This window comes from Lepidochelys olivacea (genome assembly GCF_965140295.1).
Source record: "Lepidochelys olivacea isolate rLepOli2 genome assembly, chromosome: 3".
In the NCBI taxonomy this organism is placed as follows: Eukaryota; Metazoa; Chordata; order Testudines; family Cheloniidae; genus Lepidochelys; species Lepidochelys olivacea.
In genome coordinates, this window is record NC_140413.1 from 168,795,261 (window position 1) to 168,820,891 (window position 25,631).

The 25,631-nt window shown below is 41.5% G+C and overlaps 1 protein-coding gene across 1 annotated transcript in view; it reads left to right on the forward strand.

Annotated features, from left to right (window-relative positions):
• KCNH1 (potassium voltage-gated channel subfamily H member 1) overlaps window positions 1-25,631 on the forward strand; it is a gene marked incomplete at its 3' end in the record, with an annotated part of 195,375 nt that overhangs the window by 164,325 nt on the left and 5,419 nt on the right. Inside the window, exon 9 of the mRNA XM_084624947.1 lies at window positions 6,046-6,298. Within this exon, the coding sequence (XP_084481073.1) occupies window positions 6,046-6,298 (253 nt within the window). The remainder of the gene's footprint in view (window positions 1-6,045; window positions 6,299-25,631) is intronic.

The following is a 25,631-nucleotide window of genomic DNA, read 5'->3' on the forward strand; positions in this document are numbered from 1 at the left end:
TATTTTGTACCTTGGGGAAGTTTTGACCTAAGCTGGTAAAGATAAGCTTAGGAGGTTTTTTTCATGCAGGTCCCCACATCTGTACCCTAGAGTTCAGAGTGGGGGAGGAACCTTGACACAACACATTTCAAATATTTGCAGCTCTTGCCCCAGATGCTTTATCAGTACCCATGTTTCACACCCATGAAGTAATATGGGTACAATGCGCATTGTATATAAACTAGTTTTAGCGGTCATGGACATGGTGAGTTAAGGGTCCAAACAATTTTATTTAGGCAAGTGAACGTTCTCCTGGCAGTAGCTATCCACTTGTCAATGTTGTTTTCATAGTAGTTGTCATACCTTATGATGGAATCTAAGTAGCAAAAACTCTCTCCTTGTTCAATGTTGACACTGTTAATGATGAGCTTAGCCTGTTTCTTAATTTTTGATGGTTCAATTAGTTTGGTCTTTTTGTTTGTTCAGTTTTCATCTCCATTCTGTGGCTGTTGTGTATAGGTTAGTTGTGGCTTCTTGGTTATATTCCTCCAGGGGCCGTACCATTATGATATTGTTTGCAAAGTCAAGGTGATTAATCATTTGCCCTGATATCCTGTGGCCTCCACCAATGTTAAGGGAATAGGACAAGAAATTTTCTAAGTATAGAGCAAAAAGTATGGGACTGAATATGCATACCTGTTTGACTCCAGTTTTCACTTCAAACCACTTGGTCAGCTCACCGTCCTCAATACTGCTGCTTTGTATTGTATGCCTTCATAAAGTCATTGGTAGCAAAATCAGAGTTTTCCTGCAATTGCCCCAGTTATAACAGCACTGACAATATGTATGTGACAATAAGATATTTGTGTGGGGGGGGGAGGGTGTGCGTGTACGCACGCACGCACATGCTTCCTAGGCTAATCTCTGAATGGCAAGTTTCTGCAAATATGACGTGTATGTGTGAACATAAACATTGCAAGAGTAAATTGTGTAACTGCACAGCTAACCACCTCATTTGTGTGTGTCCAAGCCAAATGTTGCTCCCTCACTCCTAATGAGGAAATGTAGAGCCTGAGAAGTTGCAGAACTACTGAGGTTCTGCTGCTCAGCATGGGCAGACTGGAGAGATCATCAAATAGGGTCCATGCCCAAGCACCACAGAAATGCGTTTCTCAGCCTGGGGCTGCATCCTATGGTAGCATGACTCCTTAGGGGTGGGACTAGGAAACTTAAAGCTTTAGTGGAGCTGCAACAGATTGGCTTGTCTCCCGACTAGGGAGCCATGGTAGTTAAGGAGACTGTTGTAGAGGCTGTTGATTAGTTTTCTTCTTGCACATTGCACTCTTGGTTGTAGAACTCCATCCCTCCAGCTCTGTAGAGGACTCATGAGCAAAGCCTGGTACCTAGGCTTTGGCCAGTGATAGAAAATGTGACCCTGCAGGCATATTTGCATACACAAATAATAAGCTGTGTGCAGGGATGCATGCATGTAGTTAACATGCCATATAGGTGTCTATCTTTGAAAATGCCGGCCTTGGAAATTAATTTTGTACTGTGGTGGTCCCTTATAGTCTCTGGTCTCTGATAAGTCTTAACTATTTACTGTTTTACCCTTGCCCCTAATCCCCATGAGCTTTTGCACTGAAACCACCACCCTCCTTCCATGAAGGGAAGGCTGCATGGGAGTAACTTTAGAGCTCATGAAGGTTGTTCCTTAATTGGATGAAGTAGTTACTTTTGAGAAAAATGAGGCAAACACCATCTGCTCAATTAGACCTATTTCTCTCAAATAGTGAATGTTGATGTCCAGTTCATCAGAGATTAATCTGAGGAGATACTGATGGGCGACGAAAGTGGACAGTGGAAGCATGTGACTAGGAGAACCAGGCAGAGGAAAGGACGGGGCAGTGAAGGAGAAATATTGCTCAGGAACAGGTTTGCAGAGTTGGAAAATGAAGAAGGGGCACAGCAGATGGTCATTGAAGGTGAGAGAGCAAGGAGAAAAAGAAGAGCAGATAATCCTATTGGAAGAAAACCCCAAATATAAGCCCCAGGAGGATACGGGATGGGTTGCAGGGGATTGCAAGGGACAATAGGAATCCAGAGGACTTGCGGCCAGATGGAACAGGGGATAGACTGGAGAATCGCACCATCGCTAAGAAAAGGCAGGTCTACGTGACTGGGCATTCATTACTGAGAAGAACAGACAGGCCTGTAACAAGAGCTGATCCAGAGAACAGAAGGGTGTGCTGTCTGCCAGATGCTAAGATATGGGATGTGGACCTGAGGCTGAAGAGGATCCTAACGGGAGCGGGAAAGAATCCATTGATTATCCTTCATGTGGGATCAAACGATACGGCTAGATTCTCACTGGAATGTATCAAGAGAGACTATGCCAGGCTGGGAAAGACGCTAAAGGAAATAGAGGCTCAGGTGATCTTCAGTGGGATTCTGCCTGTTCCTAGAGAAGGGAAACGAAGGTGTGACAGGATTATGATGCTCAACAGATGGCTCAGGCAGTGACGCTATAAGGAGGGCTTTGGGATGTATGGCCACTGGGAAGCATTCTCTGTTCTCTCGGGATGGACTTCACCTGAGTAAGGAGGGAGATAGACTTCAGGATGGAGGATGGCACAACTGATCAAGATTGAAGTCTTGAAGAAGATCTGTGACTAGGGTTTTTGATTTCAAAAAGGCTAACTTAAAAAAATTAAGGAAATTTAGTTAGGGAAGTGGATTGGACTGAAAAACTTGTGGATCTAAAGGCGGAGGAGGCCTGGAATTACTTCAAGTCAAAGTTGCAGAAACTATCAGAAGCCTGCATCCCAAGAAAGGGGAAAAAAATTCATAGGCAGGAGTTGTAGACCAAGCTGGATGAGCAAGCATCTCAGAGAGGTGATTAAGAAAAAACAGCCTACAAGGAGTGGAAGATGGGAGGGATTAGCAAGGAAAGCTACCTTACTGAGGTCAGAACATGTAGAGATAAAGTGAGAGAGGCCAAAAGCCGTGTAGAGTTGGACCTTGCAAAGGAAATTAAAAGCAATAGTAAAAGGTTCTATAGCCATATAAATAAAGAAGAAAACAAAGAAAGAAGTGGGACTGCTTAACACTGAGGATAGAGTGGAGGTTAAGGATAATCTAGGCATGGCCCAATATCTAAATAAATACTTTGCCTCAGTCTTTAACAAGGCTAATGAGGAGCTTAGGGATAATGGTAGGATGACAAATGGGAATGAGGATATGGAGGTAGATATTAACACATCCGAGGTAGAAGCCAAACTCAAACAGCTTAATGGGACTAAATTGGGGGCCCCGGATAATCTTCATCCAAGAATATTAAAGGAACTGGCACATGACATTCCAAGCCTGTTAGCAAGAATTTTTAATCAATCTGTAAACTCAGGGATTTTACCATATGACTGGAGAATTGCTAACAAAGTTCCTATTTTTAAGAAAGTTAAAAAAAAAATGATCTGGGTAACTACAGGCCTGTTTGACATGTGTTGGAAAAATTTTTGAAGGAGAAAGTAGTTAAGGACATTGAGGTCGATGGCAAATGGGACAAAATACAACATAGTTTTACAAAAGGTAGATCATATCAAACCAACCTGATCTCCTTCTTTGAGAAGGTAACAGATCTTTTTAGACAAAGGGACCGCAGTGGATCTAAATTACCTCGATTTCAGTAAGGCATTTGATACAGTTCCACATGGAGAATTATTAGCTAAATTGGAAAAGATGGGGGTCAATATGAAAATTGAAAGGTGGATAAGGAATTGCTTAAAGGGGAGACTACAGCAGGTCACACTGAAAGGTGAACTGTCAGACTGGAAGAAGGTTACTAGTGGAGTTCCTCAGGGATCGGTTTGGGGATCAATCTTATTTAATCTTTTTATTCCTGACCTTGGCACAAAAAGCGGGAATGTGCTAATAAAGTTTGCGGATGACACACAGCTGGGAGGTATTGCCAATACAGAGAAGGACCGGGGTATCATACAGGAAGATGTGGATGACCTTGTAAACTGCAATAATAGTAATAGGATGAAATTTAATAGTGAAAAGTGCAAGGTCATGCATTTAGGGATTAATAACAAGAATTTCTGTTATAACCTGGGGACGCATTACTTGGAAGTAACAGAGGAGGAGAAGGACCTCGGAGTATTGGTTGATCACAGGATGACTATGAGCCTACAATGTGATATGGCTGTGAAAAAAGCTAATGCGGTCTTGGGATGCATCAGGCGAGGTATTTCCAATACAGATAAGGAGGTGTTAGTACCGTTATACAAGGCACTGGTGAGACCTCATCTGGAATATTGTGTGCAGTTTTGGTCTCCCATGTTTAAGAAGGATGAATTCAAACTGGAACAGGTACAGAGAGAGGCTACTAGGATGATCTGAGGAATGGAAAACCTGTCTTATGAAAGGAGACTCAAGGAGCTTGGCTTGTTTAGCCTAACTAAAAGAAGGCTGAGAGGAGATATGGTTGTTATCTATAAATATATCAGAGGGATAAATACCATGGAGGGAGAAGAATTATTTAAACTCGGTACCAATGTGGACACAAGAACAAATGGATATAAACTGGCCATCAGGAATTTTAGACTTGAAATTAGGCTAAGGTTTCTAGCCATCAGGGAGTGAAATTCTGGAACAGCCTTCCAAGGGAAGCCGTGGGGGCAAAAGACATAGCTGGCTTCAAGACAAAGCTTGATAAGTTTATGGAGGAGATGATATGATGGGATAGCCTAATTTTGGCAATTAATTGATCTTCGACTACTAGCAGTAGATATGTCCAATGGCCTGTGGGATGTTAGATGGGGTAGGATCTGAGTTACCCAGGAAAGAATTCTCTGTAGTATCTGGCTGGAGAGTCTTGCCCGCGTGCTCCGGGTTTAGCTGATTGCCATATTTGGGGTCGGAAAGGAATTTCCCCTCGGGGCAGATTGGCAGAGGCCCTGGGGGTTTTTCACCTTCCTTTGCAGCGTGGGGCCTGGGTCACTTGCTGGAGGATTCTCTGCACCTTGACGTTTTTAAACCACGATTTGAGGACTTCAATAGCTCAGACGTAAATTAGGGGTTTGTTATAGGAATTGATGGGTGAGATTCCATGGCCTGCGTTCTGCAGGAGGTCAGACTAGACTATCATAATGGTCCCTTCTGACTTTAAAGTCTATGATTCTATGAAAGCTTGTGATCCCAAATTCCTGTTCATTTTGTACAATTCCAGAGTTTTCACTAGTAATTTTAAATTTGTATGTACACTGGCAAATCCATTGTCCCCACTTCACCCGTGTCTGTAGCATATCAACAATCTCTCAAGGTAGATGTGACATTAGACACAATAGGATCACTAATGCAGTGGCACAAATATACACACAAAGACAGAAGTATGTTAATAAAAAAGTCTTGATAAACAGAAACCCATTTGGATGGTGCACTAGAAGAAATGTTGTCCCGGGAAGGTTAAAGATTCCTCACTATGGAAAACCAGGTGTAAGCCAATTTATCTCCCACACCAAGGACTCTGTTCATTCTTGCCAGCGGGTGAGGTGTTTATATTTTTGTAGTTCGCCCCAATGGGTTAATACATTTTCTGATTATTTAGCTTAAAGGAATCCATGACTCCCCTTACCACGCACACTCCAAGTAGGTAATGCACTATGCATAGTTTGTGCATTTTTCATGGAATTTTCCTATTAAGAATGAAATATCCATCAAATACAAGCCCATGGCATTAGCAGTCGTTTCTACACAAGCTTTGTGCATCACTGTGCTGTTAATTTTACTGTTTTAAATACCTGCAGCATTTATTCTATAATTCAATATCCAGCAGAGCATGTTGCTGAGAAAAAAACATTATTTTCCTTCTAGTGTTGTAAAGTAGGCTAAGTTAATGTTATGGAGCTTTTTCTTTTAACTGAGGGTGGAAATGTATGAGAAGAATCCCATAGTTCTTAAACTCTGCTATAGTTTAAAAAAAATGGGATCACACCAGGAAGGCAACTGGCCGATAGAATGCTCCAGGACTCTTGCACAGAAACTGATGATCTAATCTCCTTTTAGGTTTTACAGATCTGCCCTAAGGATATGCGAGCAGACATCTGTGTGCATCTGAACCGCAAAGTTTTCAAGGAGCACCCAGCATTCAGACTGGCTAGCGATGGGTGCCTTCGAGCCCTGGCCATGGAATTTCAGACTGTACACTGTGCCCCCGGGGATCTGATCTACCATGCTGGCGAGAGTGTGGACAGCCTTTGCTTTGTGGTTTCAGGGTCTTTGGAAGTAATCCAAGACGATGAAGTTGTTGCTATTTTGGGTACGTCTCATTGTTTATAATGTGTGTGCGTCTATGCATACCTAATATAATGCTAATCTTCTGCATTTCTATAGCACCTTCCATTAAAGAGTCTCACCATGCTTTCAAACCCTTAATTAATTTAGCCTCACAATGCTGTGGTGAGGTATCAGTGTTATCACCCCCCTTTAACAGATGAAGAAACAGAGGCAGAGAAGAGATTATTTGTTCAAGGTCACACAGGAACCTGGCACAGAAGCATAAAATCCTAGAATATCAGGGTTGGAAGGGACCTCAGGAGGTCATCTAGTCCAACCCCCTGCTGAAAGCAGGACCAATCCCCAACTAAATCGTCCCAGCCAGGGTGTTGTCAAGCCTGACCTTAAAAACCTCCAAGGAAGAAGATTCCACCACCTCCCTAGGTAACCCATTCCAGTGCTTCACCACCCTCATAGTGAAAAAGTTTTTTCCTAATATCCAACCTAAATCTCCCCCACTGCAATTTGAGACCACTGCTCCTTGTTCTGTCATCTGGTACTAGTGAGAACAGTCTAGATCTATCCTCTTTGCAACCCACTTACAGGTAGTTGAAAGCAGCTATCAAATCTCCCTCCCCCCTCATTCTTCTCTTCTGCAGACTAAATAATCCCAGTTCCCTTAGCCTCTCCTCATAAATTATGTGCTCCAGCCCCCTTATCATTTTTGTTGCCCTCCCCTGGACTCCTTCCAATTTTTCCACATCCTTCTTGTAGTGAGGGGCTCAAAACTGGACACCGTACTACAGATGAGGCCTCACCAAAGCCAAATAGAGGGGAATGATCATGTCCCTCGATCTACTGGCAATGCTCCTACTTATACAGCCCAAAATGCTGTTCGCCTTCCTGGCAACAAGGGCACGCTGTTGACTCATATCCAGCTTCTCGTCCACTCTAACCCCTAGGTCCTTTTCTGCAGAACTGCTGCCGAGCCACTATGTCCCCAGTCTCTTGCAGTGCATGGGATTCTTCCTTCCTAAATGCAGGACTCTGCACTTGTCCTTGTTGAATCTCATCAGATTTCTTTTGGCCCAATCCTCTAATTTGTCTAGGTCCCTCTGTATCCTATCCCTACCCTCCAGAGTATCTGCCACTCCTCCCAGTTTAGTGTCATCTGCAAACTTGCTGAGGGTGCAATCCACGCCTTCCTCCATATCATAAATGAAGATCTTGAACAAAACCGGCCCTAGGACCGACCCTTGGAGCACTCTGCTTGATACCTGCTGCCAACTAGACATGGAGTCATTGATCACTGGCCGTTGAGCCTGACAATCTAGCCAATTTTCTATCAACCTTATAGTCCATTCATCCAGCCCATACTACTTTAACTTGTTGGCAAGAATACTGTGGGAGACCATATCAAAAGCTTTGCTGAAGTCAAGGAATAACACATCCACTGTTTTCCCCTCATCCACAGAGCCAGTTATCTCATCATAGAAGACAATTAGGTTAGTCAGGCATGACTTGCCCTTGGTGAATCCATGCTGACTGTTCTTGATCACTTTCCTCTCCTCTAAGTACTTCAGAATTGATTTCTTGAGAACCTGCTCCATGATTTTTCCAGGGACTGAGCATAAGAACATCCTTTCTACCTCGTGAGTCTGTGTAAAGGTGCATGCACGTCACCTGTGACTGTTTTCCAAAGCACTCAGTCCTGGCTTAACTGTGCTCCCATTGAAGTCAATAGGAGTTTTAACGCTGCCTTCAGTGCGAGCAGAGTTAGATCAGTGCTGAGTGCTTTTGAAAATTGTACCTATAATTTCAATTCCATTTAAAAAAAGGGGGGGGGTCTGTTTAAAACTAAAAGCAATTCTTGTGGGATCACTCAGGAGAAGCTTTACAGACAATGCTGTCACTCTTAACCAGGTATGTGTTATAATAAGCAAACGCTAATGTCGTTTATAATCCCTTTTCAAAACAATATTCTATCTCCCAAGGTCAAAGTAATCTAAAAATGTAGAGGATTTAAACTAGGAATGGCACTCTAGGTTGGAGGCATTAAAACCATACAAAGAGCTTGCAGTGATGTGAACAACACTGTGAAGGAGAAAAGACGGATAATCCAGTAGACGTAGCTAAATCATGAGGTGGCTGGAGCATTGAAAATGTGGTATTTATCCCTTGATTCAGTCTGACCTTTTTGTGAAAAGATGGAACCTCACGGTGGCTTAAACCAGTATCTGTCATTCATACCAGCCTTAAAAAACAAACAAAAACAAAAAACTCACCAACCCAATAACCTTAATCTTTCAGAACAAGTATACCCAACTCTTCTACGAGAAATTTCTACTGGCAAAATAAAGCTACTGTACTGGGCTCAGTTCTCCACTGTGCCTGAGCAGAGCTGCGTAAGTAGCGTCGTTAGCTTAGAGGTCTGGAGAACTTTGCCTGTAATATTTTACACTCATTTTTGCACGCGTGTAAATGAGTAAAGATGGTATAAGGCAGTGAAGTAATCAGGTCTATTTTGTTCTATAGCAAAGTGTACGTGTGTGTAAAATACATGTAATAGTTTAATCCCGTAAAATATTGAGCAACCTCTGCTACGCCTGAAGTCACACATCCAGGCAGACACTTATACCATTTTCACATGCTGACTTTAGTAATTCATATGGCTAATGTGAAACAATGTCTTAAGTTGAAGTATCGCCTTGTATCCTATTACCCTATTTCTCTGCCACTATATTCATCAGAAGAACACAGAATATCTACTACTGTGTTTAAATTAAACTGAAAGGACTTGAAATAGGCCATTAAGCTCTTCTTTTTTTTAAAAAAAAAATAAACAAATTCCTTTGTTAGCATCACCATCTACTCTTGTTTAACTTTTCACAACTATTTTTAAAAGAAGTCAGCATAAATTCCTGAAGAAATTAATCTTAAGGAAACCTAAGGCCCCAATGCATTGACAGCTGATGATGTCACTGATAAAAGATTATGGATAAATAAATAAGGCCACTCACTCAGTGACTGAATGAATAGAAATATTATTTTGTGTTATCACTGTTCTCATGGGACAATAAATAGATTGATTCCCTTGATATTCCCCTCCCCCTCTTAAATAAAACTTGCAAGCAGAAGCAGCTCCCATGGCAGTTTGAGTGGACCCTGTGTTTTACTTGTGAGACTAATATACTAAGGCCAAAGTCAGGAGATTTGGGTTCTGTTTGTGGCTCTGCCAGGACTAGCTGTGGGAATTGGACAAGTTGCTTAGGGGCAAATTTTCTGTGTGGTTTCCAACCTGAGGAATTCCCCTCCTCTGGGCAAATTCAGGGTGTGGAGCCTTCCATGGAGGTTACTCCAGCCCATTCTTCTGTGTCAGGTTGGAATAGCAAGTTCTCTGGCCCTGCCCCACTTACCCTGCACCATAGCATCCAGTGGTATTTCCAAAAACTGAGCTCTGCACAGCAGAGGGGATTTGCACGCTCCCATGCAGTCTTGGCACTTTCCCTTCCTCCACCACAGCAGAACATCATCAGTTCCATTGTCAAGAGTGCCTCCAAAGAGGCAGGGATAGGGTTTCCCCTTTAACCTCACTTCACTGTCGTTTTCTTATCTGTAAAATGGGGATATTTTTTTCTACTCCACAGGACTTATAAAAGTGCTTTGACACCCTGAGATGGAAGGCACTACAGAGGGGCAAGGTGTTATTTATTTAAATCTAGTGCATTTCAAAAGTATATTTTGCATATAGATTGTTCCTTGGCCTGACCCTGCATACCTCCCAATTTGTGGGAGTTGGGCCTGCATAAGGAATACAGGTTCTGGTGCTATAAGTGTACAAAAAAGCACCACCAATTTTTTTCAACTAACTTTTGTATAAGTCATGTACAATTGTTCTGTTATCTGAAATGAAAGGTTGCTTGTCAGTTCTTAACCCCTTCCTTTTCAGCTGAGGTTATGACTTGGCGTACGTCCAATTAACATTGCAGGTAGAATTTCTCAAAAACAGGCTCTCACCATTGATTCAAAGAGCTAATTCTGCACCAGGCAGGAATACACCACCAGCGAAGAGTGTGGCCTAAATTCTGTCTTCATACTAGTCCACACTAGTTATTCAAATGGACCTCTGAAGCAGACCCAAGAAGATAGCTTTCTGTTAACATTCAGGGAACACTTCTGAATCACCCTTTTCTGGATAGAATATACTAATGAGTCTGTTCAGGCAATGTTCCATCCCAACCAATCAATTGAATTATGTGTGGGCTCTTTTTTAAAGAAATCCTAAATACAAATGTACATGCTAAACAGTAAAAGGCCCCATTCCTGTGAAAACTTATCTGGTTATTTAATTTTACATATGCGGTGTAGTGCGTTGGAAGTCAACGCAGAAGATTTAAACACATGTAAACCTTTTGCAGGATTGGGGCCTCCCACTGCTTACTACATGTTGAGTGACTTATGAGGCCATTAAGACTGTTGCTAGAGCTGAGTGAATAACAAGTTTTCCTCGAACAATCATTCAGACTTTAATACAAATGTGCTTCAGCTCTGTTTGCTCCCCTTATGCATTTGCTTCCCATTCATGCAACATTCATGCAACACATATAGCCAGCAATAGTACTCACTGAGGGAAAAAAAAACCCTATTCTGAATTGCATGAGAAACATGATTGTTGCTGTATTGTTCAGCCAGGAAGCAGACGTGATTTATGTCACTAATCATAACTAAACAACACAGCTTGAATTTTAAATATCAAGCATCAAATAGGAGCCCATAGAATACATGCAATTTGTGAAAATTTGTAGGATAATTTTGACTAATGAACACACTGGGGGAAATTATAATCTCCTCAATTACTCCAGAAACAAAAAAAAAAAAAGATAAATTAATAAAACAAGCATTGCAATTAGGAATACATGCTGTCTTCCTTTGCAATAAGTTGCATCTCTAAATTACTCTGTGTGAATGTTGTACAGTATTATCTAAAATTAAGACAAGCTGCCCTTAATCTTCTAAAGATTTGAACCAATTTATAGCCAACATTTTCTAGTACTGAAATTATTTACCCTCAAAGGACAGCATATTAAAAGTGTGGTGCAGATCGCTGGTGTTTGGAATACGCTGTGTACTCTTGCATAATATCACTATAAATCAAGTCTACCTAGTATCCAAATAGAAAGTCTGGTTTCAGTTCAAACTCATCTTCTCAGAACAAGTGATTGACTTTGACTTCAAAATGGAGTGACTCTCAGACTGGTGTAAAAGAAAATTACATACAAGGCAGAAGAGAAGAATCAGGCATTTTCTGTGGCCATCTAATTAACATGCATTCCTTGGTAATTAGAAGGGGAGAGAAAGGCAGATAAAGAGCATGGTCAAACAATTGATGTATTTTACAGGATTCATGGTTTGTTGTGATGGAAATTTTTGTTACTGTTGTCTGATTTTTGTATCTTATTTCTTTAACTCTAGAAACTTTACTTTAGTAGCATTCATATAGTACAATAATTGTCTGACACTTCACAGAAATACAGGACAAGAAGTTCCCTGGAATAAGGAGTTTACCATAAGCTCACGTATTGTTATTTGTGATGATGTGGGAGCTAGGGAAAGGGGACAGACAGACCTTATCCTGTTGTTTGTATAAGGATTATTTTGTATGTTTAAGGGTTTGTTTGTTTTTTTAAATGGGCAGGTGTGAGACCAGGGATATGTAGATAGGGTAAGCATGGACATTAGTTGGAGAGAAGTTACCCAGGTAGCTTTTGCAAATAGTGTTAGACAACTTTTTCAACCCTTAGGTCTTCTGATCTCCTTAAGGATATTCTTTTGTGTGGGAGTACAATTTGAAGCTAAATAATACCTTTGGATACATTCATAAAAGAGCCATAGACAATCAAGTATATGCTCCACTGAAATCAGAGGACAGAATTTGGTCAATCATATTTTTAGGTTTTCTGCATTTTCTCTCTGGGTCTCAAACAAATACTTTGTTCGGTTTTCTATAGCTTTCTGGCCCTTCCACTCACACCATTACTTAGTACTATAAGTGTGCTCAGTACTTTTACAGTAGGCAGAAAGTGCAAGACAAATAACAAGAATCCCTGCCCTGAGAAGTATTATAGGTGGCACAGGTAGCCTGACATCCCATTACCAGATCTTGTTTCCAGTTGCTTATAACTTTACTAAACTTTAGCCTTTGGGGCTGAAATTTTCAGTGCTGGATTTTGTCTCAGGCTGAATCTCTTGGGAAATTTTTCAGCAAAAATGGTTCAGCTGTTTCTCAGAACAAGGTGAGAGGAAAATACATTGTTTTGCCCATGTAACAAAATTCTTACAGATGTTTAGTTGAGGAGCTATAGAGCCTCAGTGCTGTGGAGCCAGGGACATGACATTTGGCAGGGGCTGGCTGTCATGTCAGGGATATGTCTTTTGCCCTCCCCATTAAAATCTGCCCATATTTGGCTCAGATGCAAGCCTTTGAAAAAATCATAGTTTGAATATGCACAATAGAGACTTGTTAGAGTTTGGCAGCTAAATTCTCTGAAGATTCCATCAGTTCTGAGCATGCTCCAGTCTGGGACTGAGCATGACTTTCCCTGTGATGTGGGGAAAAATAGTATGTGATTATGTAAGTAAATACTATATCATAATGCATACTCACAAGGGGGCCAAATTAAGGTGCAAAGGTAACCTGAATTCTGGCATTTCCTAACTTCTGAAACCTTAACCTTTGCAACCTTAACATTCTTTTAATGTAGTTTCTGTGTGTAATACAGCTTAAAGACAGGCAGGTTTACAATACAGTCGAATGGTATGGCTCAGTAATATCCGGGGAGCCATAGAGTGTTGTGGAGTCATTGTATCTGGAATATTTTACGGAAAGGGTAAGTTTTGATGGAGGATTTTGAAGGAAGATAAAAGGCTTGGCATATGTTAACTGGGAGGATGCTCCATGCTTAGGCATTGGCATGAGACAAGGTTTGCAGTTGTAAATAGAGGAAGGAGAAAAAGGGTATGTCTATACTTGGGGCTGGCAGTGTGATGCCCAGCTCTCATTGTACCATGGTGGTACAGGCAGTGGTGCACGGCTGGATGAGCTAGCTGCCCCGAGTACAAACCTAGCCATTGGCACATAGTTGAGTGGCTAGTCCGGGTTGCTGCCTATGTTACTGTGGCTATGCTACCCTTTTTAACGCACTAGCACAATGAGAACTAGCGTGAGCATGTCTCCTCAAGCTGGGAATTGCACTCTCCCCAGCTAAAGTGCTGACATACTCAAAGGAAGCCTTGAGGAGTGAGGCTGGGTGGACTAGATAGTCACTGTTAAGAAACACACTACCACATTCTGCTTGTATGTATGTTTCTCTTCGTCATCTGCCTCTTCATATCTCCTTCCTGTTGCCATGCGAGATGACCAAACTGCTGCTATCTGTCCAGATGTGGTCTAGATAGTTTCTGTTTTTTATGGAAAACCACTTAGGAACAAAATTACATATTTATAAATAACTTCTATAAATAGACTATCAAATGATCAATAGAATGCTTTGTTATAAAAGCCAATAAATAGTGTTCAACCCAAAGGCAGTGGCCCCTAAGCAGGAATATTTTTGCCCCTCCCGCACAACTCTTACTAAAAAAAGCAAATGGGGGCCACCTTAAGCTGCTCGGGGCTCTAAGCCATTGCTTAGTCTCCTTATGCCTAACACTGACTCTGGTTCAGCCTCTTCGGTGACGAGATACATAAATACCTAGACATGATCAAGAATGCTCTGTCTCTCTTTTAGTAGTGGTAGTAAATAATAAACAATGTAGCCTAAATCTGACTTTTTTGACATGAAAATGGAACTACCAGGGAAAACCCAGCTTGCTGGAAAATTTGAAGGAAGGAAGCAAGCAAAACTGTCCAAGCAAAAGCTGCTACTTGTACTAGACCCGATCTCTTATGTTCAAAGATTGTGTTGTGGATTGGGATAGTATGGCCCAAGGGATCAGCAAGAGCCTGTGTATATCTTGGAGCTGACCAAGGATAGGAAGCAGGAGGTCTGCATAGCCTTGCGGTATGGGGCCTGAGAAATTGGTCTGGTGGAGACTTATTTTAACCTGAGATCACTGGAGTGGGCAATGGTCTGAACCAGTTGTTTGCTTTAATGGGTTTAATGAATGTAGCAAAATGCCTGAGCTGTGTTTGGTAAATTCCATAGAATGACCACAGTAGAGCATGATATAGCAAACCTTTACTCACGTGAGTAAACTTATTCACACAAGTAGTCTTGTTGATTATGGTGGGCTGCTTGTCTGGGTAAGGACTGGAGGGTTGACCTGTTAGTCTGTTAGAGAAACTCTTAATATCTTAAAGACTTTTTTTTTACAACATTTAATTGAACAAAGTTTTTTGTTTTTAATTAGCACCTCTGAAATATTCTCAAGATAAAAAGAAATGCTTTTTATAAGCATTCAGGAAACACTGACTACTTACAACAGATCATTTAATAAACCGTGAAAGAATATGTAGCACTTCTATAGTTCATGGATATCCCTACGTTTTCAGAGATTCGCTTGGCATTTAGATACACAGCTCCTACTGGCATAAAAAGAATTCCATTGATTAGTGCAAGTTGTTTGGCTAAATTCTGTTTGAGCCTTTGCTATCCACTGATTCTTGTTTACTAAACTGACCACCTTTTTATTAACCTGAGAAGGCTGTAGAAAATAGTAAGTGTCCTGTCTTTGCTCAACCAAAGCTATAAGCAATGACTGGATGCAGAGGATACACTAAGTGTGATAAGGCCATAACTGTCCTTGATGTTAATGACAAAGGCCAACAATTCCCAAATTGGATGCATAAAATGAATAAAATGGGTCTAATTTTCAAAACATTCCCAGTTCCCATTGAAGTCCATTAGCGTTGTGGGTGATTTGAAAATCAGGCTTATTTTTCCTTTTAGGTGCTTAAATATGGAGTTAGGTGCCTACCTTTAAGCACTCACTTTTTGGAAATGTTAGACCTCATTTTCAAATGAGGGCATGTAAACTGAGCCCCCCACCAAATATGTGCAGGAAACAGCTGGGTGTTTGCTTATGCCAATAGGGGAACTATTAATAAATACCTGTTTGTGCATCCAGCTATCTGATTCTGTGCACAGAGTCCACATTTGCCCATGTGTGGGGCCAGTTTAGTTGCCCAACCAATCATTTGATCCCAAGAATCACTGTCTCAGCTCCATTACATTTATCATGTTCTCACATTCTGTGTTTGAGTTAAATATGTTACTCTTATGTACATATTCTTTGTCTAAGCAAAAGGCACTAATGGCTAAGCCCTCAATCTGTAGTGCAATAGTGGCATTAAAATATTATAGCAATGGTGGCCATATTGGTCAAATCCCCAGTGGGATTGGTAGGTTAATGGGAATTTCGTGCCTGGCCTTGAGTATGGAAGTGTATAGCTCTACAAATAGACTTTGTTTCCCCATAAAGGAGTTGTCTACAGTATTTCTTGGATTTTGTGGTGCTGTAGGGTTTGGAACATATTTGCTGACTCATGTATTTGGCAGGTGCTTGAGAAATAGTGTAAAAATATTATTGAAAAACCATGCGTATGTTACTGCTTAAATACATTTAATTTGAGGGTATCTGTTGTAAACAAGAAAACAGGAGGACAGACATTAATTTTTCCTCAGTTATACAGCCTGTGTCCTCGGATCCCTGAGAGGGATTCACCCTAAGAAGTGCAACTGATGTTCCCATTGCTTCCTTCCCCCAAGTTCAACTGGCAGGGAACAGCTTGGACCACAGGGGTCTCAGCAGGGGGAGGCCCCTATAGGCTTTGTGTTGAGTGACTGCATCACACATTAAGCGGGGGGAGAGGGGGAGGCTGTTGCCCAGCTTGCTGGAGGAAGGTGTGTACCTCTTTAAGGGATAGAGAGGCCTGGAGTGAGTTTGCAGCAGCTGCGAAGCAGATCAGTGTGGTGATGCTGGCGCATTCCGCTCCCTGCCCCCCACCCCTGTAACAAGAAGAGAAGGGAGGCTATATAAGTAGATGTTAGGGAGAAGTCATCTCTCTCCACCTAATCTAGCTCTGGCCCCTCCTTGGACAATTCTGAGGCAGATCTGGTTGCCCGCAGTCCCAGGAAAGAAGAGAGTTTGAGGGCACTTGGCACTGCTGCAGCCTTCCCCAGGCATGCTGGAGATCCTTATCCAGGGTTATTCTTGATAAGATTTTTTTTTTTTTAAATCAAGCATATGAGACATAGTTGAAAGTAGTTATAATTGACATTGTAACAGACAGCATACATGCACTTGTTGTTTGATTGAGTCATGGTCTAGCCAGACATAAGATTGGGATCTAGGAACTCCTGAGTTCTGATTCTGCCTCCAGTTCCGATTCTCTCGATAGCCTTGAGCAAGTCCAATAAATACCCTGCCTTGGTTTTCTCACTTGTAAAATGGGATAACTATATTTGCCTGTGGTATATATTGTAGGGCATGCTGACCCTTTACAGCAGGCTAAAGGCCCTGCACAGCTCTGTTTTCAATTCAGCCCAGAACCAAGGAGCTCTGTCACTTATAGTCCAGAGCTATAAGCCTCCCAGCAAGGAATGGGGACTGTATATAAAGAGCTCCTTTTTCACTGTGCAAGAAGAGTCCTGAAAGGAATAGGTGGTGGGTCTCTTCTGGCCTGGCTGGCTGTTGGAGGAACTGCGCAGAGCTGTCTGGATGGAGCAGAAAAACTATGAGAAGTATGGGTTTTTTTCTATTTTGAAATTGCTAGTGGCAGCAAGGTTCTGGAGAGAGCTGAATCTCAGGAGGAAGCAAAGAAAGTAGTCCTGGGCAAAAAGGTAACTTAGAGAACAGGACAAGGCACGTGCTGCTTTTTCTTGGAGCCTGTGGCCAGAGCTTCCTGCAAAGGATGGGTGAAAAATACTCTCATCCTCTGGACTTGAATTACAGGAGGGAGGAGCCGGACTTTTGTCACCCTGAAAGAGGTGGAATTTTGATTCAGCCAGAAGGCTAAATGAATGCATTGAAGAGAGAAACTGAGTTAATGGCCACATATTCATGAAGAGGAGGCAAGCCACTGCTTCAGCACCTCACACTTTGACAATGGAAAAATCACAATGTAGATCCACGTGTGATTATTAGTACTGCTATCAGAGCTGACGGAACATAACATAATGGAAAAAAATTGTCAGAATGATTCTGTGTATAACCCAAGATGAGTTTAAGACATTCTATCTATGGAGTTTGTAAGTGGATATTGAGTGGCTGCTTTAATTTATTTATCATCACTGGGGAAAAGTTCTGTGTGTCTAGGATTTACATTTATTTACTTTATTTAAGATAACCTGTTGGATGGGAGAAAAGTGCTGTGTTCATGTCCCCAGAATACAAGTTTTTATTATTTATTAAGCTATAACCCTGAGGAGGAGACCTATTCTTGGCGCCGCCCTCACCCCCCACTTCAAAATACCATGTGAGCTTGATGTGTCACATTCTGTTTCAGAAGGACATTAAATGGTCCATTTACTTTGGGTGGAGAAATTCCTGCTGATTTAATTTTATCTAATTGCAATCTTAAAGGACACAAACAGAATTGTTCTTATAATGTTCCTTTGAAATTGCTTTAGTTTCCTCATTTAGCCATAAGCTGTTGTTCAGCTGTAGGCACAGAAGGCTAGATTCTGATCACAGCAGGACAGATTCCTCTCATGGCACAGGGTGTGTGCGCGGGCAAATCACACCCTTTTACACTGAGAGGAGTGGCTATACCAGAGGGGTAATCTACCTTGGGGAAGGGCAAATGGCAATGCAGGATTTCCATCAGGGGAAGGCAGCTGTAAAATCTGTCGGGTGGCCCACCAGCAGTGACTCCTATCTTGCATGTCATGTGGAATTGGCATCTTCCAGCCTGTTTGGCTTCACTCTGTGTGGCCACCCGCACCCAGTTCCTGTACTGTGTTGAGTGGTTCACCCTCACTGATGGAGTGGGGCTGTGCAGATCGTTTGTGATGCTATGCCCTCTCACCAAGTGCGTTTCCTTCACTGGAACGTCATATTCCACTGACAACAGCTGAATCTGGAACGGAGACTGAGTAAGGCCTGCTCAACACTAGAACATCCTATTGGCATAGCTACCTCATCTAAGAGTATAAACTGCTGGTATAAACTGTCTCTCTATTAGGAGAGACCATATTACCAGTACATTATCAATATATCTGTCCTGGGAAACCCTTCCTAACATAGATAAGGCCTCACTGTGATTTATACTGGCAAATATGGGAATAGAGTTGCTTTAAAATATACTCAGAACAAAAGCAAGTAACCATCAAAATAAAGGATTTAAAACCTTTTAGGAAGCACAGATAATTTTACAAAAGTGCCTAGGTGACTTAGGAGCCTAGGACCCTTTTGCAAATGGGGCTTAGGCTCCTAACTTTTGTAAATGTTACCCCACAACTCTACTTTGTTCTCCATCTGAGTTTACAATGTTTTTCCTTTCACGTTCTAGGATTTTGAATGAAAACTATCAAACTGCTGTCTTCTAAGTAACAAGAAATAAATTGTGTGTGCTGGATTACAAGGTGTTAGCAGGGTTTCCTGAACATCTTAATAAACTAATTAATGTCACAATGCTGCTATAAGATGGCACTTTATAACTTGAACAATAATTCACTTTTGAAAGCAGAATGATTAATTAAAACCCAGCTCCATCTCCTGGTACTGGCGTTGAGCCCCATTTCTTTAAGTGGGTCTGTTCAGAATGGCAGGCCATCTCCAATCCTCCCTGCTGCCAGACTGCTAACCCTGATGCAGGCAGTTCAGACTAACCTATGGTTTTTGTTGTTGTGCATTCAATGAACTTTACGGAGGGGAAAAATCTGATTGGTGTGATTTGCTAATCCTGTGTTTGGGACGTGTCCCACAGAAGACCCTAATGTAAAAACAAATACACATCTTGAGGCTGATCCTGCTTCTGTTGTCTCAGTGGGAGCAGGAGCTTCCCTATATATGTGGATTTTGCTTTTCTAATGGAAACAGTGCAGCCATTACTCATTAGTCACATGCTTAGGACACCTAGGAAAAAGTGCTGTTAGTTGGTATTAGCAGCCTCTGGTTTGAGGGTTTGTCTGGAAATCTGCTATTTGTCTCTAATTTCTGGTAAAGCATGAAATGTAGAGGTCATCTGTCACAAAAATATCCATTCCTTGCTTAAGCCTGCAGATAGTTTAAAATGAGAGATGTGCGTAATGTGTTGGTATCACACAGCTTCAAACCAATTGACAAATTGCTCCCTGGAGGCTCTGGAGAGGAAGGGTCTTACTGCAAAGACAAGCTAGGTTAATGAACCTCAAATATTCAGCCAGTTCTTTGAGGAAGTTGGGCTGAATATTTGACACCAGATGAGTGTCATGTGGATTTGTTTATTACCACAAAATTTATGCAACTCTACTTAAAATACCCCCTGGTCCTGCAGGTATGCTGAGGTGCCAGATTCACTCCGTTATTTGTGGAAATATTCCCTTAAGAATGACTGTACCTCTGCGAACAGCGCACAACTGCAGGGCTGACAAGTGCTCTAGTTACACAGGAGAGACAAGGCAGGGGAGGTAATATCTTTTATTGGACCAACTTCTTTTGGTGAGAGAGACAAGCTTTTGAGCACACAGAGCTCTTCTTGAAAGCTCGACTCTGTCTCACAAACAGTGGTTGGTCCTCACCCGCTTTGTCTCTCTCATATCCTCCTGGGATTGACCCAGCTACAGCTACTCAAGTTACATGTGGGCAGTACTGATCACTGATGTACAAATACACCAGGACCCAAAATGTGAAGACGCTACTACATATCCAAGTGTTGTAAGAGTCTTGGGACCTGTAACTCCTATTCACTTGGCACCTTTCAAGATTTGGCTTACAGCTAGAAAGGTGTGTCCCAGTCCAAATAGCAGCCTGCCCATTACCGCTGATCACCATATTTGAATATTTCCAAATAGCAGTGGTTGAAAATGGTCAGTGTATTTTGGAAAAAGAAGAAAAAATATTTTTGAAACTGGTGGTTTGTTTTGTTTGACAAAAAAAATCCCCCACCTCCATTTAATTTGCTTTTTTTCCACCCTTTTCTTCCCATCCTTTTTTCAGTGGCCAGAAGGAAAAATGAGAAGAAAATGAAACAGAAAGCCCGAAGGGGGAAGGAGGAGAAAATTGGAAAAAACCCTTCCATTGCTATCGTGAGGGCCAATGTCTGAAAACACACGTGTAGCCACGTACGTGTGTACACAGATCTCCTATTGTATATTCACTTTCCATCAGGAAAGGCACCCCTGGATATTATCTTAGGCTTCCTAGCTGAGGCCATGATCAAAAGCCCATTGAAGTCGATGGAAAGTCTTCCTTGGACTTCAGTTGGCTTTGCCGCTGCCTGAATCTGCAGTATGTTTCGATTAAAAATAAATATCAGTACAACACATCCAATAACATGGGGTGTTGGGATAGATTTTCAGGCACTGTGCTCCATTTAGGCAAATGCAAATAATTCTGGGTATAGTTGTGGGCCTGCAGTTTTGATCACTCACATGCCTAATTTTGATTTGTCCGTTTAACTAGACCTTGATCACCTTTAAAGTTGTGCCACTTTAAAAATGCTGATATAGTAAAAGTGGCAAAAACGGCCAGAGTAGACTGAGTTATGTTGATATAAAAATGCTTGTCCTGCTACAGCTTTATTCCAGTTTGGCAAAGTGAAATGAGCTATACTGGTATAATTGCATCTCCACTAAAGTTTATACTGGCATAGCTGTGTTCACCTCTCTTCCTCTTCCACCCCCGAGCCTCAAAATCGCACCCTTAACTAACATAGCTATGCCAGTAAAACTTTCGCATATAGACCTAAGGCCTGATTCGGTGAGGTGCTAAGTGCATTTCTAATAGTTTCATGCAACATTAAAGCTGAGAAATCAAGTCCTCAAAAATCTGGTAGTTCCCAAAGGTAAGGCTATTATTACAAGCATTAACTCACCTATGTATTTATGGTGGTTTTTATGGTAACTGTGAAAAAAACAACGTAAGAACAAATTGCAACTTCTTGTGTTGCAAACTGAAACTCTCAGTGGAAACGGTGATTTTTTGCCGCAGTGATCTGAGTCATGAGATGTGTTCTGTTCTCTCTTTCTTAGAGATAAACAAGTGAATTATAACAGCAACAAAACCCCTTAATATGCTAGGTCAGGGCAGAGCATTCGGGCAATTGTGTACAATTTTCCTCTGTCTAGGGTCTTGTTTTAATAGAAGAAAGCTAACTGATGATGCAGATCACATAGTGATTTGTATGAAAGTCAGTGGTACCAAACACATGTTGAAGAAAACACTGCATACCACAAGACCTAGTGCTATAGATAGTAAACTATAATAATGTTATGAGAGATTAGGTTATGTACAGAAATACAATGATACAAATGAAATTTATTTGCGTTTTTTTGAAGTACAAACTATACCCTTTACGGTTTGATCTGCAGTGGATATATGGATTAGGGGTACATAAGAGATTTTAGATTTGTATAGGATCTAAGTACTTTATAACTATCCTCTTACCACCTTTTCATCGTAGCCCTTACATGAGTTTGTTCATGAATATGTGGGACCAGGGATGTATGCAGGGTTCATTTCCCACCACCAATTCAAGTGCAGCCAGTTCTGATGTGGGAAGTATCCGCTGTTTAACAATGCACGGCATCTCTACGCAACAGTTTAGGGCAGGAAGTGAAGCCAAACATGGTGGTATGTTCTTTACATTAAGCATTCAGGAAAAGAAACGCATACAAAAAGGAAGCTATAAAACTTATTAAAAAACAAGATTAGTACCAACTTCATGTGTTAACAAAACAGAGCATTATAAATACGCAGTTAAAAATACAAATATGTAAATCACTTGTCTGTAATTGTACTTAACCCAATACTTTCAGAAGTCGAAGGTGTAACCCATGCCTGCTGGGTGTGGTGCTCTGTCCCCTACTAGTGGCACCTAGACCCTCTAGAGATTGATGAGTCTGTTACAGTCTTGGCTAAGAGCCATGTAGCTTTTAGTTCATGTCGTCGAGGCTCATATACTAAGCTTCAGAGGTCCCAGGTTCGATCCCACTTGCTGACGACTGGGGTCTGATGGTGTTACAAAGATGCAATGTAAATATTTGAAACTGCAGGGGGAACACGCTCCTACCTTGAATGTGGCCTGACAGTGCGGCTAAAACTTTGACTCCTGTGCACAGTGCAAGGGAATCTGCGTTGACCGTAAGTGGTCTATATCACCATTTCACTGTGTGCCTCCTCTGGGAGACATTATCTCCTACAACCCAGTTCCTCCACAGCTAACTACATGGCAAGATGTTGACTGAGTACTGATTCAAGAAGTGTGCAGGCTGCTCAGTCAAGGGTACCAGTGCCTGCAGCACCCGGAGTTTATCCAGAAAGGTTTCCATCCAGCAAAACACTTGCATAACTCAAAGCATATGGCTAGACCTATCAACTCCAATAGAACGCTGAAGTCCCTATTGTGTCTTCACACTATTCATGTGCTTAAGTGTTTTGCTATATCAGAGCTCAAGGGCTGACAAAGCTCAATCTTGCTTAGCCTGTGGTATCTGACTGTACGTAGAACAGCTTTGAGCCAAGATCTGAGAGGGAATGACTAGGATGTATGTGCATACCCCATTGTTCCATCCATTAGGCAGACGATAGAGCAGTGGTTCTCAAGCTATTTACCGTTGTGGTCCTCCTAGGTAGCTCTCTGTGTTATGTGGGCTGCATCCACACAATATATATAGTACCAGTATGGCCCTGAGGATGTCATATGGGTCGCAGCTGTGGGCTGACTGGGCTCTATGGCAGGTTGAGAACTACTGCCATAGAGTATATCTGTGTTTAAACATGTGGAATACTCCGCTCACAATGTATGCCGACCTAGTCCCAAAATGGAAAACTTGCTGCTGATTTTTGCTGTGCGGGCATGTTGTCAATTTATCAAATTTTGGAAAATCTAGCCTAGGGATTATATGGAAAAATAATGAAATTACAAAGCGTCCTTCTATCTGAGGAGTTAAGGTGAGATTGGGATATGTTGTTTATCTTTTCCTCTAGCACTCCGTTTTCCTTGACTTGCTTTTTAATGTAACTGTAAAAATATTTCTCTGTTTTCGGTCTGCAAATCAGACCCGGAGCAGATCTCTCAATCCAGTCAGCTACAAGGTTCTTGAAACTCAAAAGTTAGCACTAGTTTGAGTAAATATACTTGAGCAACTACCTCGGAATATTCAAAATTATATTTCAGCATACATGAATTTTAACAACTAAACCTGTAAAATGACAAAATGTGCATACTCCTATTTAAAAGTTGGCATTTTACAAATTGTTTGTGAAAAGTGGAGCAAAGTTGCATATATTTTTGTCTCCAAGAAATGTCATGAAATATTTGCTATTTTTGCATGACCCTATTTAATTTTAGTGTATCTAGCTCGACGTGCTAGGTTTTATAAAATACATTTTAAATAAAAACCCTACAAAAATAAAACATTCCACTATATACACACTTCTCCTCTCCCTGGAGAGACGGTGGGAAAGAGAGCATGTCACACAATGTGCTACAGGATTGTGCTCTCATACCTTGGAAATGAGGTCAGTGGAAAAGCCTACACAGAGTAGAATAGAACTATACCTTCCCTAGCACTGTGGTATCTGAGCCCCTACATGTAAGGAAAAAATGACAGCTCTAAAGAACAATTTCCTTTTATGCTAGCTCTGTGAGATTGCAGCCATGAGTAATGGTTTTTCAAATATTCACCCAAAAAGAGAAATTCCTTTCATGGATGTTCTGCTGATCATGCAGTAGCCATTGCTGCCACATGCATGTTTGAATAGTCAGTTCTGTCTTGTATTCAGTGTATATTCTGGGAAGAACATTACCTTACCTGAGGCTTGGGTGACTATGGAAAAGGGCCATGAAGCTGTAAGGCACAAAGCTGCAATAGATTTCAGTAGCTGTGATTGGAAGAACCAGCTGGCAGCAAAGCCTGATCCAGCCCCACTGGAGTCAGTGGCAAAACTCCTCTATCAATTTAAATAGGAGCAGGATCCTGGCCTTTTCTGCGTGTGGAAAGGAAACAGAAAGGGTGATAGTTTGGCTACTGCCCTTTTCCTGTTGTTGGACTGTAGTTAGTGTTTTGCTAAGGTCAAGTGGAGGAAAAGGAACAGAGAACTATCATAGTGACATAGGACTGGAAGGGACCCCCTGAGTAATTGAGGCCAGTCCCCTGCTTTCACAGGCAACCCCATCACATAATTTATCAAGCTTCATTTTTAAAACTAATTAGGTGGTTTGCTCCCACCATTCCTATTGGGAGCTGTTCCAGGACCTCACTCCTCTCATGATTAGAAACCTACTAATTTCCTTAATTTATTCATAGCCGGTTTATACCTATTTGTTCTTTTGCCAACGTAGTCCTTTAGCTTAAATAGCTCTTCTCTCTCCCTGGTGTTTCACACTCTGATGTGTTTATAGGGAGGAATGAAATCCTCTCTCCGCCTTCATTTTGCAAGGCTAAATAAGCCAAGCTCTCTTAGTCTCCTCTCATAAGATGAGCTCTCCTTTCCCCTGATCATCCTAGTAGCTCTTCTCTACATCTGTTCTACCGTGAATTCAGACTGGAGCCTTGGCTAGTAGAAAATAATATAGATCACCTCCATACTTGAGTGGTGATTTCCGTCTTATTACTGGTTCAATTTGGACTTTGAGTCATAGCCTACTAGCCTAGAACAGAAAATCACCTTCATATGCCAACTCCTGCCAAGGGCATTGTGTTGGAGGACCAGAAGAAATGTTCCTGAAGTGGCTGTGAACTTACATTTTCCCCCCTTCCCTGATGCCATGTTCTCACTAGAAAATGGTTGCCTGGGTTCAGTGCTTTTCTGATGCTTTTTCACTGCCTTAAAGTTATGTCCAGAGGAAAGATCTTTCTTTTTTCTCTGGTACTTGTACTTGTCTTCAGAAGTTCCTCTGAAGTCCAATATTGTTCATGTAAAAATAAGAGAAAAGGTGTTCATTTACATTTTATGCCCAACTCGGGGAGACATTTAATTAAAACTACACAAAAAAATTAAGCCCTTCAGGGCCTGATTTCTGGTCTCACTTACATCTCTGCATTATCAGGAGTCATTCCGCTTAAGTCAATAGTTACACCTGAATACAATTATTGAGAGCAGAATCAGGGCCTGCTGCCCCAAGTTGGCTTTTCATCCTCTGCTCCCAATTTAACTGCAGGGCACACTTAGAGCAGGAAAAGCACATCGAGACAGAGAAGATTTTTTTTTTTTTTTTTTAACATCAGAAC